Consider the following 15,832-nt stretch of genomic DNA (forward strand, 5'->3'; position numbering starts at 1 on the left):
AACAACGGCTGTCGTCAGCCAGTTTTAATGTTCCGAGTTGCTGTTGTTGTTGCTGTTGCTGTTGTGAGTGCCTCGCGAGTGAAGTCTTCAAGTGGCGACTCGCTGATGGATTGCGATTGGGGCTTTTTGAAATACACGCTTTTACTTCTGGTTTTCAGCGTGTGTGTTGCATAAGACTCGAGTCGAGTGTCTAATGAATATTTGCAATTTGCCGAACCGAGTGGTTCCAAAGTGGTTCCAATCGCGAACTAGTTCAATCGAACACTCTTAACTCGGCTACTCTATCGAAATTCAAACTCCATTTAGTTGCCCAAAACTCTTTTGTTGATAGCATCGCCAGCAGAACTTTTTATGAGCGCCTGTTTTATAGGCTCTCAACTACTTTTAATTACTTGACTAAACTAAAAACATTTGTAAGGTTGATATAATAAAATTCAACAAGGTTTCTTTCTGAAAGAGTTCGTAAAGAGAATAGCTTTTGATTTTGGAGCATTTATTGAAGAAATAGAATAGAAAGACTAACTAAAAAGTAGTTTTATCTTTTTTACTATAAACAAATTATTTTAATATCAAAATATATTAAGTTATTTTGAAAATATTGAAATACATGTTAATAGTAAAAAAGTTAAATCTACGTTTTAGTTAGGCTTTCTTTTATTCAATAGGTGTTTTTTCTGTGATAAATTTGATGTGGTTTGGTCACACCAACTAGAAATAAAAACTGTGTATAGAAATGATTTAAAAGTAAGGAAGATAGACTACAACATAATTCAATAATAGTAACAATCATTTATTTTTGACAATCATTTTGATTATTACTATATTTCGTTTTGTTTTTGTTGATCTAGTTTATTTCTACAAAACTACAAACTTTACGCAAACTTTGTCAATAAAATTTCATTTAACTATTTTGGTTATCAAATTTAATTCCATAATTCTGAAAACTACATTTTTTACATTCAACTAACATTTAAATAGTTACTTCTCACATAATTTTTCAATTATATTCCGAACTATTCTCTAGAGTCAATGTGTTTAGGTTGAGGTTTAAGCACATGCTTTATTTGTTTAAGCAAATTCGGACAATTGCTCCCAAAGGTGGGAACTGTAATTAATTTCACATAGTAGTTAAATTATTATGCTGTGTTAATTTAGTTTACTTTTGCAACCTTGATCATTTGCAACTCCAACGACCTTTAAAGAATTGTTTGTTAGTTTTAGCTTTAGCCAACTTTCTTGGCATTCTATAAATATGTATCCTAGTAAACCTTTATTTTGTTTGCTTCATTGTTTGCTTGAGCATTCCTCCACTTGCTCAAATTAGAGTGGCTTGCAGCTCCCACTCGACTGTTTATGGCACTTGAATTACATAATTTTATGATGCTGCACCTAAACACGTAGTTGCCCATTTTCCTCTTGTTTTTCCCATTGCCCATTCGCATTCCCATTCCCACTCTCAGTTTACTCCAATTGTTTGCACTATTGTAGCAGCAAGAGTATAATTTTTATACCCGCCCATCATAGGAAAAAAGGGTATTATAAGTTTGTGCCAGGAAGGAGGAAATGTACGAAAGAGTCAGAAGAAAAATAAAATAGGAAAAATAACTACAGCCTCAAAACTTGTTAGATATAAAACTTATAAATTATTTAAGTAATCTGGTATATTTGCTACTCTATGGTATATTGTTATACCAAATATACCTTATCGTATATGTGATATTTTGTACTTTATGGTATATTTTGAATGTTGCGGTATATTGTTATACCAAATATACCTTATCGTATATTTCAGTATAAATTTGGTATATTAATTGAGTATATTTCAATAATATGGCAAGTTTTGGATGTTGCGGAAGATTGTTATACCGAATATACCCTATCGTATATCTGGTATATTTTCTATTCTTTAGTATATTTTGAATGTTGTGGTATATTCTCATACCAAATATACTTTACTGTATTTGCGGTATATTTTCTACAATATAGTATATTTTGAATATTATTGTATATTGTAATACCAAATATTTCTTATCTTATTGGAGGTATATTTTCTACTCTATGACATATTTTGAATGTTGTGGTATATTGTTATACCGAATATACTTTATCGTATATTTCACTATATAAATTCGGTATATTAATTGAGTATATTTCAATTATATGGCATATTTTGAATGTTGCGGTATATTCTTGAACCAACTATACTTTATTGTATATGCGGTATATTTTCTACTCTATAGTATATTTTAAATGTTTTGGTATATTGTAATACCAAATATACCTTATCTTATAGGTGGTATATTTTCTACTCTATGGCATATTTTCAATGTTGTGGTATATTGTTATGCCAAGTATACTTTATCGCACATTTCAGTATAAATTTGGTTTTGCTTTCAATAAGCACCGGGTATCTCACAGTCAATCACACTTGACTGAAGCTTCCTCACTCGGTTTTTTTTGCGTTGCCGCTTAACCGCTTGCCGGCCACATTGTCTGCTTTTGGGGCACACTCTTTAGTGGCTCCCTCGTTTTGTTGTTTGCGCTCATTTTGCATGCAAATTCATTTAGTAAATTAATTGCCCATTCCACGGCGCTTGTTCCCACTTGCTCCACCGGGCAATTGCCGAGCAGATTGAGGTCATGCGCTCCAGTGTGCGTGGCAAATGAAACGCCCCAAGGCGGGAGTAAGCCGCTCCACATATATAGTACACAAATGTATTTACTCTCTCCCCCAAAAGAAAGAAAGAATACAAAGCAGGGGTGCGTTTTGGTTCCCCAATTAATGTCACAGTTTGTTCTCTCTGTTTTACAGATCTGTCCCGAAATAGATTCTGTGAGCTGCCCGAGGAGATCACAACGTTTGCGTTTCTGGAAACATTGCTGCTCTATCACAATGCCATACGCAGCATACCGGAGTCGGTGAAGCAGCTGTCCTCGCTGACGTATTTGGATCTTCGTAGCAATCAGCTGAGCTCATTGCCACGCGAAATCTGCTTCCTGCCACTGCAAGTGCTGCTTGTCTCCAACAATCGCTTGGCCACACTGCCCGATGAGCTGGGACGCTTGGATCAAACCTTAACCGATCTCGATGCCTCATACAATCAATTGTCTGCTTTACCTGTGCGTCTCGGGGAACTTCGCACACTGCGATCGCTTTCGTTGCGAAGCAATCAACTTTTGTATCTGCCCAGGGAGATCACCTGCTTGAGTCTGGTTTCGCTGGATGTGAGCAACAATCGCATCGCCAGTCTGCCACTGGAGATCAGACACATGAGCACTTTGGTCGAACTGCAGCTGGAGAACAATCCATTAACTGCGCCCCCCGCTAGCGTAAGTACAAAGGCAGACAATAGTTGTGATAAAAAAAACAGTAAAACGTTGACCAGGCTAACCAGACTAGATAAGATAAGCTATCAACTTGAAGTGCAGCAAAAATAGCTCAACTCATGTCGTCATATTTCAACGTTGCTTTCCTATTATTTTCTCTACAATTACATTGTAATATATTGTTATTGGTGCTCAGTTTACCAAGCAAGCATCTTGTTTGTTTGAGTGTAATGTGATCATTTTACAGCATGCAGTGACTTGTGAAGAAATCAATCTAGTTTGGCTGCAGATCAAATGTCTATTGGCTGTGACAAGAAGTTTTCAATTACATTCAGTTTATGTGTGTAAAAATACATTCTTACAACTGCAAGAGTAGATTTGGGATTATTTTAGAATGCTGTACCTTGAAATTTAGATTGATATCTGATAGCAAATGCCAAATAAAATTGATATAAATGAGTCCCAGTAACGAACTAGGAATGTTTCATTACTAAATTGTTACGAATGCAAAAATAGTTTGGGGTTTATTTTTCCTTGCCTCATTATCAGATTTAGATAGTTTCCTTCTACCATCCTTCTAAATGTACAAATTGATTATATAGGAAAATAAATATTCGAAAACTAAGAATAACAAGTAACAAAAGCTGTGAGAATAACAGAAAAACAGTATTAATGTTAATGTTAATTAAAATATACCATAACAATATACCACAAAAGTGATCAAAATATACAAAAGACTACATTTGGTATATTGATATAGTACTCCATTCAAAATATACCACAGAGTGCAAAATTTACTAGATTGTGAACCAAAGCAAGTAAGATGCCATTGGATTAAAGTTTTTCTCCATACAAAACTATTATTTAAATAACTTATTCAATTGTTATCTGATCGCAACCAAATTTTCAAAGGAATCATAAAGACTATAGTTATGATTGCATGTACGTTTTCCTATTTCTTGCTAGAATTAACTAAACGATTGTACCCAACATCAAAAACAAATTTAAATACTTTCATATTACTATCATGATTGATTTTTATAACAAATTTTCATTGAAGCATATTTAAAGAAGAGTGCTATTAAAAGTTTCCTATAAACTTTAGCCAACCATGATATAAGTTATTTCAAATACCAAATTAGAAATCAGACAACAGAAAAATGGAGATTGTAATAAAATGCCTTGAAGAATGCCACAAAAACCCGAAAAATTTGATAGATGCATTTCGGAAACTCTACTTTCGTCTTTTAAAAATAGATGTAGACAAATAACTATAAATAATAATTCATTAGTGCTTACCTTGATGCACAATTCGAAGCTGTCACTAATCCTCAATTGATGCCTTTTTGTTGTAGCTCTGCATGCGTGGTTTGGTGCACGTGTTCAAGTTTCTGGAGACGCAGGCGACGCGGGAGGAGAAGGGGGCGCGTGCTGGCGGCAATTACGATGGCTACACGACGCTGCGACGTGCACCACGTCACAATTCCAGTGGCAACATGCTCGAGACGACGTCATCATCGAGTCAACGTCACGCCGCGCGACATCAAATCGATTCAGGCTACAGCACAAGCGATGGATTGGACAAACGTTGGTCGCACGATGCGCCCGGAAAATCGAAAACTGATTCGCCACTGCATTGTGCCACGTTGCCACGAGCATTGACTTCAAGTGGGAGCAGCAGCAGCAACACTCAACAGCAGCAGCAACAACAGCAACAGTTGCCGCTGAGCGCGGATTTGATGGATGCATCGTTGACGTCGAGCACCAGCACAATTGTGGATGAGAGTTTGACGCTGAGTGCGGGAATTTCCCCACTTGCTTCCCCTTGCAAGCGTGCCTCGTCGGAGCATCTGAGCTATGCGCATTCGAATAGCTCGAGCAACAACAGCAACAGCTCGTCGCCGGATCAGGATGAGGATCTGATGCTGGATCATCAGGAGCGCAGTGTGCACGGCAGCAATGGCAAGCTCAACAAGAGTCTGAACAACATACAGACCTACAAGTAAATGAATTTCATTAAAATTTAATTGTTTTTCATTTTCAATTCTAATTTACCTTCTTTTCTTGCCTTGCAGGGAGTACAAGGAAGCGTTGAAACAGCAGCGAAATCAGGAAATCAACAGCGTCTACAAGCAGAAGCATGCCAATGCCAATGACGAGGAGCAGCTGCCACGTTTGACCAACGGCTCAACGGTCACCACGTTGCCCAAGTCCATTATGAAACAGCCGAGCAGCAATGGCCACAATGGAAATAGCAACAGCAACAGCAATGGCAATGGCCAAAGCATCGGCAATGGCATCGATGATGTTGTCATACCAAAGAAACCCATACAAAAAGTGATACCGTCACGCAACACCGAGCTGATGAAGTCATCAGCATCCTCACCCACATCCTCGCCAGAAGCCAACAACGCTGCCAATTGTTTGGGCTATGTCAAGCCTCACAGTCCCATGAAGAATGGCCTCGGTGCCGTGCTCACCAACAATAATAGTAATGGAAGCAATGGCAAATTTAATTCGTCCAATGGTTCGTCGGCTGCCTCGAGCAGTGTCATCAAGTCACCTGTGAGTGCCACAAGTAAAATGGGCACAGTGAAAACACATCGCACCGTCACCTGGAATCATGATATTCCTGCTGAGAAGTTGAGCTTCACCATGCGACGTGAATTCGATCGACAGCGCGAAGAAACCGAACTCATGTCACAGCTGCGCAGCGTAAATATATTTTAAATCACATTCTGTTTTGTCATTTGTTAACATCTTTTTGCTTGCAGATCATTGAGACGCGTCTGAAGATGACGCTCCCAGAGGACATTGCATCGGCTCTGACGGATGGCGTCATTCTGTGCCATTTGGCCAACTATGTGCGACCGCGCTCTGTGGCCAGCATCCATGTGCCATCGCCGGGTGTGGTGAGTTCTAAGACGAAGCAAGAAAACTGTGGTTCAAGGCAGTCTAAAAAAGAAATGGAACGATTTGAATTAGAAATGTGACAAGGTCGGAATATATGTCTAATATATAAGCGCTTTATTTGTAGAAGAGTAACCAAATCATGATTTAAATGAATTATTCGTTCTTTTTAACCATAAAGGCAGCATTATTAATTCAACCTTGTTTAATGAAAATTGTTACAAACTTTCTAACCCATCTATGCTTATTAAATTTAGTATATAATTGAGATAGATTAGGTGCTTTGATAAGCGCTTTATAGTATGTAGGCCTTAGTCGCTCTGACTCAACTCATTGCAATAATGAATTTTTTCGTTATTTCAATAAAATAATAATAAAATAAACGCTCGAATAAAGTATAGAATTATCAGTTATTGATTCATTAATGAATTTTATGATTAAACTAACATTAATCTTACTTGTTACTATGAAAAGCAGAAGAGTTCTTTCTAAATGTTTCATATTTAAAATAATTTGTTTATAGAACCGATTGATACTATTTGAATTCAGGCAATATTTCATTTTGATTTCATGTGTTATTAAACCACAATTGGAATTCTAGAGCAGGATAAAATTTCTTTGAACTCTTGTGCATCAGTAACTTATACCATCAAGATGTAGTAATAAATAGTAAATTGACTAACTGATAATTTTTAATACACACACATAATGTTTATAAATTGAAACTCATTTATACTATTTAAATTTATCAAATTTAGTTTTGAGAAGACGAATTGCTTCTTAAAGAAGTACAAAGTATATTCTATTGACTTAATTAGTTTATTTTAACTCACAACAACTTTTGAAATCATCAAGAAAAATATAAACGATTATAGAAATGAATTTATATTGCCAAGCACCACAAATGTTCTCTTTGCTACGCTCTAAATTATTATATCTAAAGTTCAATTAATCTAATTCCCTTTTGCTTTTAGAACAAACTTTCGATGGCGCGCTGTCGACGCAATGTGGATAACTTCTTGGAGGCGTGTCGTCGCATTGGCGTGGATGAGGTGCGTATACGTGATATATTACCCTAAGTTTAAGTTGATCCTAGTTAAATACGAGTCGAGTCGAGTCAATTGAGAATACTTTAAACAATATCAAAACGGTTGTGGAACAATTTTGAAAATGCTTAAGCTTTCCCGCCTTTGCTTATCGTAGACTGTTTTATCGTAGTAATTAGTTTGTAAGTGACCCATGAACCCATTTGCCATTTACCCCTTCCCTTCCCCCCTTCCCCATACATACACTACATTGATGAATGATGCATAAAAATCTGTTATTGGTGTTGGTTGCAGGAGTTGATTTGCTCCTGTGCAGATGTTGTGCCACAACAAAGCAGCAACGGCAGCAGCGAGCAGCAACGCGCTGACGATGACTATGATGCTGATGTGTATGTCAACGGCAGCGACAGCAACAGTAGTAACAGCAACAGTAACAACAACAACGTTGATAACACGTTGGCCAATGGCCAAGTGCCAAATGCGGTGGCTTTGCTGCGCACAGTTGCCGCACTGATTGCCCTCGATGCGAATCCACATCATCAGCATATGCGCTACCTGCAGCAGCAGGAAGAGTTGCAGCTGAAGTTGCAACAATTGCAGCAACAGCAGCAGCCGCAACCAAATTTGCATGTGGCGCAACATTTTGAGCCAGAGCAAATACACAAAGTAAATGCACAAAACTCCTCCTGCACCAAACAGCCAGAACAGATGCAGCAGCAAGTAGAAAATGTATTGTATGAGAATTGTGAGTTTATCAATGGCAAGGAAGCGCATATGTCTGATGATGCAACAACAGTAGCAGCAACAACTATCAAGAGTTGGCTCTATGAGCCACAGCAATACCATCAACAGCAACGTCAACAACTGGGCACAGTGGGGCAATTGTTGCGCACAGCGAAGCAAAAGACATTCGAGAAGATCAAACAGAATTTGATCAGTCCGCATGGCCAGCATAGTTTTCAATTGAACAACAACACGCATCGCACGCTGCAGACAATCATTGAGCATGAGCACGATGTGGCCGCCGCTGGACCGGCAGGACACTATCAGCTGATAGACGAGAAGCAGCAGCAACAACAGCAGCAGCAGCAACAACAACTGCAGCAGCAGCAACATCAACAACAACTGGAAACATCTTTGAATGTGGTTAAACCGCTGGCGAAGCGAATTGAATTCTTCGAACAGAAACCGAAGCTGGAGGTGTTTAGCATTTGTCGCCTGGACGAGCAATCGCAACATCATCAACAGCAGCAGCCAAAACTGGAGAAGCTAAAGCAACATGAAGCTGGAACTTTGTTGCTTAAACACGATTCACACACGCTGACAATTATATTATCCTGCGTCTTCATTGCCACATTTTTGTGGCTTGTCTTCTTCCCATTGCCCGGCTAGCAATGGCGACAACAACAACAACAACAATAATCATAGTTCCCATTAGCTTTTACTGCCTTTATGTATTGCCAATAGTTTTTATTTTGTATTTGCAGCTTTTATTGCCGCTTATACTAATCGATAAACACATTATTTAACTCTAGTAGTGAGTTCTTTTGAGGCTGCTATCAACAATTGTATTATACCCTAGGCTTTAGCTGTAGTCTTTTCGCACACACATTTTTGGAGGCATTTATACAACAACAACAAAAAAAAAAAAAACAACCCAAAGACTAAGAAACATATTCCCCTATATATTCATAAAAATCATTCATTATTCACTATTAAGTTACAACGAACTATATAACATACTATATACATACATATATTGACTTGATTTGAGTTCCATTTTGTGCTAGTGAAAGAAAGGAAAGTGAGAGAGAGAAAGTTAACCAGTTACCAGTGAAAGAGTTTAGTTGTTAAGCAAGGTGAACAGGCAAAAGAGCGTTGTACGGTTTTAACTGAGGCAGGGACACAAACAAAATAGTTTATAGCTATAAACAATTCTAGATAACAAATCCATTCTCTTCAATAGCGCACAAAATACATTTTTAAGCAAAGTTCTTCTCAACGCACAAACACACAACTAAAAAGAAAAACCAATTCACAAAAATAGTGCCTTTGACTTGCGACGATAGTTGGCAGTCCTAATCAGCTATATAATATATATATATACACACATTCATCGCACACATCTCTAAAGCAATATTTCATGACTAAAAAACAAAAAGGTTATATATAATTTATACTAATTGAAACAAAACTGAGTGTGAAACCGAGTGCTTCTTTTTTGCAATGACTATAAAAACAAAAAAACCATGTATTATGAAATTAACTGAGAAATTACATTCCTAACATACAATATAACATACATATTTAATTTACCTAAGTCTATATTCAAATGTATATTAATATGCTGCATAAGTACTTAATGAATTCTCGACGACAAAGCTAATCAAATTTCTACAAGAAACATCGCATTTATGTATTGTACTTAAAACGAGAAACGAGTCGAAAAATACGAAAATGAATAATCATATATGTATACACACACATATTTATATTTTGTCTAACAAAATTGAGAAAACAACATTCAGGCAGACCTATAAGAAATGCATTAAAAATATACAAAATACACCTTAGTTCGCATAGATCATTAATTTTTATAAACAACATTTAAACATGAAAGACCAGATATTTATGCCCTAATATAATACTTAAAAACTTTTCGACACTGTAAACCGAAATGAAAAACAATCAAAATATTGAATCTACATACATAACATATTTATTATGAGCCAAACAACAAGCAAAGTTGCATTTATTGTAAGAGAAGAGCACAAAATAATAATGCTAAAAATGCGGCCCAGTCATTGAAACCAAAACGAAAAAAAAAAACTGTTGCATTTATTGTAAGCACAAAGAACAAACAAACACTATATATATACATATATGAGAATCAAAGAAATATATATGCGTAAATACTATATATCAAACAAAAAGTTGGCTGAAAACGTAATTTTCTTTGCTGTACAGTTTGAGAGTCACTGTACTGGGCTAAGTCATGACACGTATCGAAGGCACTTGTGACAGTGACTGTCAAACTGTTGACAGTTGTAAACTAGTTGAATTTTCTTCACTCTGCATTATTAATAATGTCTTTCATCTATTCTATTTGATACACAGAATCTAATTTGCTGCGCTGCCGATGTGCTAGAGGGCAAAGGAGCTGTCCAGGTGTCCATCACGGTGGGTGAACTCTTTCGATTGCATGGCAGTGGCTTGGTGGCCAGCAGCAACAATGGCAGCGGCAGTGGCAGTGGCAACAGCAGCGGGGCAGCCACACCAACCAAATCACCGACCAGAACAACACGTGCCACACTGTCACCCACACCTCTAGTCTAGAATTGAGAGAGAGAGAGAGAGCGAGAGAGAGGAATGCAGCAAGGAAGAAGGAACGTGAACCAAATGGATAATACTTGCTAAACTACTTATATCGAGGGTTTCCTGCACAGAATGTTGTGAACAAGTTAAACAAGTTGGCCCACACATTTATTTTGTTGTATTTGTAGACAAGTTACTTTTAGCTATGTCATTTGCTTTGTTAAAACTTCATTTAGGCATGTAGTTTATTTATTTATGTAAATACACATACACACACACAAACACAATGAAACCAAAACAACACAAACAAACACACACATTCAATACCAACGAATTTGAGTTACGAGTCACAAGGAAAAAGAGAAAAGTATTTATTAAATTTGTCATATTATGTATTAGTTAATTACATAGACTGGGTTGTGCGAGCACTGCATCTCAAACTGTATGTTAACATCCAGCCATTTGTTTCTGTTATAATTGTACTTTTAGCTATCCCATACATACACCCATACACTCATACAATTTGGCCAAAATTCGATAGACATCAACGTAAAGTGAATATGAAAATACTGTTTTAAGTATGAAGCGATCAATCTACACATATTTTTAGTACGTACAACACACATTATATACCATTTTGTCATATAATATACCATATACGAGTATTTATACTATAATTGATTATGTAGCTTAGTCCCTAAACTAGTATTTAGCCTGTGGGAAAAACTTCACATTTTTCTACGCGCCAAAACATTTATATACCGAATACGAAGCGAAATATATATGCATTAAATATTGTAAGTCTTCGATTATATCAAATAAAAATGAAATTGTCAAACGTATGATGCGACTTTTGTTTCCTTTTCAAAGTTTGTCACCCCCTCAGAAAGAAATTGTTGCACATGTGCTAAGAAAAACAAACTAGCGCCCTCTTGCAATTTGTCTCTCATTTTTCCTCTGTTTTTTTAGACGACTTTGCCAAGGATTTTCATTTGCTGCCTACGCCGTTTTTTTACTTCGACAGGCAGCAGCAGCTGTGCAAAAAATTGTAAGAAAAGCCACAGGAAAAGAAAAGTTTCTTGCCTTCACATAGTTTCGAAATTTGCATAATGCGCTACGCAAGCAATTGATGAAATTTATTGTTGCCGCTGGCAAGGACTCGCAAATTCATAACTAACCGACAAAAATATATTAACTAAGGATGGCAACAAATTTGTAAGAGTTAGCCTTTAAATGAAACTAGTTCTTTTCTAATCTGTTTATATATTTGAAAGTGAGTTTCTTTTTATTTATTTAGAATTATAATCGAGATAAAGATGTTCTGTTTGAAGGATTTGCAAATTCATAACTAACCGACAAAAATATATTAACTAAGGAAAAATTAAGAGTTAGCCTTTAAATGAAACTAGTTCTTTTTCTAATTTATTTCAATTTTCGATTGTACGTTTCGTTTTACTTATTTAGACTTATAATCGAGATAAAGATTTTTTCTTTAAAAGACTCACAAATTCATAACTAACCGACAAAAATATATTAACTAAGAATAGTAACAAATTTGTAAGAGTAGAAACTGTTTTATTTTTCAAATTTATTTCTATTATCGAGATATAGCATAAAGTATATCTCTCGATTATAATTCTAGGCAATATCGAAAATTTAAATTAGTAAAACAACTTTAATTGAAGAATAACTCTTACAAATTTGTTGATATCCATTGTTAATATAGAATTAAAAAAATATACCCAACATTTATTTTATAATAATATTTGGACACCTATCTATTTAAAAGCGACCGCTCAACCCAATTCAAACAGCTTTTGCTTAGTCACATTCATAACACATCAGACAAACGATTATCTATAAATCTAATGAATATGTAAGAATTAAAGCGATTTTGTGGTTGGACTGAAATTGAATTCATTAAGTGTGAATCATTTCTGTTTACAGCTATTTGAATTATGAATTCATTGACTGGCATTACTATTTAATGTATCTATTATAAAGTAGTAAACATGTGATTAAGTTATAAGTTAAGAATAAATAAATACAGTGTGATTCTGTAGTTAAGATTCATACTAATTATAAGTTTCAATTTATAGCCTGATGTGAATCATTAACTCACCTTTTTTTTGGCTTCTTCTGTGTGCGATTCTAAAAAAAAGAAATTTGAAAAATTAATTTTATTAAAGGTTAATAAAGAACCTAACAAAGCGTATAAACTATATTTTATAAGGTATTAAATGGGGGCAAATTAAAACTGGCGCCAGTGAATTCTAATAAAACAAACAAGAAAGCCACAGTCGAGTGTGATCGACTGTGAGATACCCGCTACCCATTTTGAATAAAAGGGAAACAGTGCTGAATTACTTTTTAAATATGCCAAATAGTATACCGCAAAAATACTGATGGTCATATTTGGTACATCGATGAAGTAACCGAAAATTATACCAAATTGTCAGCCAAAACAGTTAAGACCCGCAAAAAGACTAAAATATACCAAAGGCCATATTTCGTATAACGATAAAGTACCACATTCGAAATATACCGTTAAGGTCAGCTAAGAACTGAGGATAGAAGACACAGTTAACATATAATACTCTTCATCGCTATGGATACAGAGTAAAATTATCTGTTAAGCTAGTTAAGTGTTCGACTTACTCATAATGCAATTAAAAACCATAACAACATTGTAATTAACTCGATAAATAATTCATTATTACAGTAGAGAATACTTTACGAGTTATCGAATTTCTACTCAAATGACAAAACTTTTTCAATGAAGCCCACAGAAACACGAAAAAATAAATCTCAATTAACGTCTTAGTGGCCACATTTCAGAATAAAAATCAGAACGAACAGCAAAAGAAACCTTAAAGTAATTTCACTTATAGAAAACTTTCAATTGAAAGTGATTCCGTAATAATCGAAATCAAACACTCGCAAAAGTCATTCAAATAAAAGTCGTTGAATGTCCAAACGAAACTGATCCGTCTGTCGACTGGCAGATTTGATTGCGTTCAGGTGGCAGAATTTGGGCGTCGCCTTTAAGGAAATCCCATCGAGTGAAAGAGAGCAAATCAAGTGAAAAAGAAACAGAGAGAGAGAGTAAGAGAGAGAGAGAAATGGTCATAAAATAGTTGCGAAAAATATTTTCGAATGAAAACAATGCATTCAATTTTTGGATAACAAAAAGAACAGCATCCGGAAAAACAAACGAAAAAAAAAAAAGAAATCGAAACCAATCTGGCATTCGCATTGAAATTGAATTAATAGGATTAGAGCTCGATGGCTTTGGCAACTAAATTAAAGTGCTTTTTACCATAAAATTAAACGCAAATGTTGATTTACCAGGAGAGCGCTTACTTTCCAGGTGGAAGAGATTCAAGGACATGTTTAAAGAAAGGTTGGACTTGGTTCCTTTTTTTTTGTTGTTGGTGTTGCTCTTATTTGAAATAGGAGCAATCTGATTAGTTGAGAGATGTGGCAGCTAAAAAATATTGCCGCATACAGCAGCATTTTAATTATCACAATTCCCCAGGGCGCTGTTGAACTAATTGTCCTTCTCTTAATCCCGCCCTCTGGCCTCCACACTCCACTCCGCTTCGCTCATAAGTTAAGCAGGTCCGACACGCGCTACAATTAAACTATGCCCAAGCAAGGAGGACACAAAGGACGAAAAACCACACACACACACATACACAGCAGAAGCCTTATCAGCAGGAATTGCCAAAAGCTGTTGTCTTTCCTAAGGCGCTGGAGGCAGGAGGCAGGAGGCAAGTGACAGCAGCCTCTAATAAGTAACCAAGTGCAATTTGTGGCAAGCCAAAAAAGAAAGAAAAACACGATAGGGAGAGAGAGCGAGAGAGAGATTGAAGGGGACTCCCATCAAGTGACAGAAATTACGCATTCCGTGCGAAATGTACATCGAGATACGAGATAATCATTTTAATAAATTTCAGCGTGACAAATGAGTCGGTTACGCTGCTGTTTTGCCACTGAGAAGTGACTTCATGACCTGCATTATTAATAAGCGATAGCATTACCTTTAGGCCAAAGCTTCTTCTCTAATTGATGACTGACTTACTACAATAGTAAGTAAGTACTAATTGTGCTTAGTTTATTTGTTGTATTGCCATTGTCTAGTTTATGATGCGCAAATTGTCCAAACAAGACACTTTTGTCTTTCGTGACTAATGCTAATGTACCGGAGACTAAAATACGACACAGTTCAAAGGGTAAATTGTACAATTTATTGTTTAATGCGTGTTTTTGAATATTCAAGCAACATTCGCTTATCTATCAAGCTTTGTTTTCGAAAACAGTCTGAAAATATTTTTCATAATTAATTTGTTTGTTTTTTGGGGTTTACCAAGCATTTTGTTTATTATTATTGTGATTATGTGTTATGACAAACATCTACGCAGTTCTTGTTTTAATCTGTTGATGAGTGTGCTTATTGAATGTGTTATATAATATATGATACAGTATAACGTCGATAATGGCGCACTCAACTTTAACACAAAACAAGTAAGAAAGCTGTAGTTAAGTATGCTCGACTGGGAGATACCCGCTACCCATATTATTGTTAAAATATACCGAAAAGATATACTAATAATACCAAATTATACTGAATTATCCTTAAAAGATAACAAACGGAAAAATACTTAAATATTCCGAATTATCTTTAAAATATACTAAGTTAATATACTACAAAAATACTGAATATACTGATTTTTTAAAAAAGGATATCATATTAATATACTGAAAAATACCAAAATATATCAAGTGTTAGGTTTGATATATCGATATACTTTTACATTAAAAATATACCATAGAGTACAAAATATGCCTAGAAATGTATATATACTAAAATACTTAATTATCCTGAATTAAGCTTAAAAGATTCCAGAATACTAAAGTAAATCCAATGATATATTTGGTATGTCGATATATTTTCGAAATATATTATATATAAAGTAAAAAATATACCTTCTCCACAAAAGAATTTAAAAACATTCTTCATACAAAACTAAAAGTCAGTTGCTTAAAAATAATGAAAATAATTATATAACGATTTATCTGCAATGCATTTAAGTTGAAAAATATCTCAATTATCTCATCGAGAATGTATGATGAAGTTTTAGATGCAATTATCGACATTTCACTGTAATTTTTGAATGAATATTGCTGGAGAATAAACACTAAGAAAAGCATTTCTAAATCTTTTGTCGAAA

The 15,832-nt window shown here is 35.4% G+C and overlaps 1 protein-coding gene across 3 annotated transcripts in view; it reads left to right on the forward strand.

Moving 5' to 3' along the window:
- LOC117563904 (leucine-rich repeat and calponin homology domain-containing protein) overlaps positions 1-11,446 on the forward strand; it is a 34,917-nt gene extending 23,471 nt beyond the window's left edge. The window contains exons 2-8 of one of the 3 annotated variants that reach the window (XM_034242467.2): positions 2,813-3,330; positions 4,683-5,329; positions 5,403-6,042; positions 6,102-6,239; positions 7,212-7,289; positions 7,578-8,651; positions 10,401-11,446. In XM_034242467.2, the coding sequence (XP_034098358.1) occupies positions 2,813-3,330; positions 4,683-5,329; positions 5,403-6,042; positions 6,102-6,239; positions 7,212-7,289; positions 7,578-8,651; positions 10,401-10,619 (3,314 nt within the window). In that variant the 3' untranslated portion in view covers positions 10,620-11,446. Of the gene's footprint in view, positions 1-2,812; positions 3,331-4,682; positions 5,330-5,402; positions 6,043-6,101; positions 6,240-7,211; positions 7,290-7,577; positions 10,249-10,400 lie in introns of those variants that run through there. The other 2 variants (XM_034242465.2, XM_034242466.2) reach the window with 2 other exon arrangements.
- Positions 11,447-15,832: the final 4,386 nt, after the last annotated feature.

The sequence above is a fragment of the Drosophila albomicans genome, chromosome 2L, assembly GCF_009650485.2.
Source record: "Drosophila albomicans strain 15112-1751.03 chromosome 2L, ASM965048v2, whole genome shotgun sequence".
Classification (NCBI taxonomy): Eukaryota; Metazoa; Arthropoda; class Insecta; order Diptera; family Drosophilidae; genus Drosophila; species Drosophila albomicans.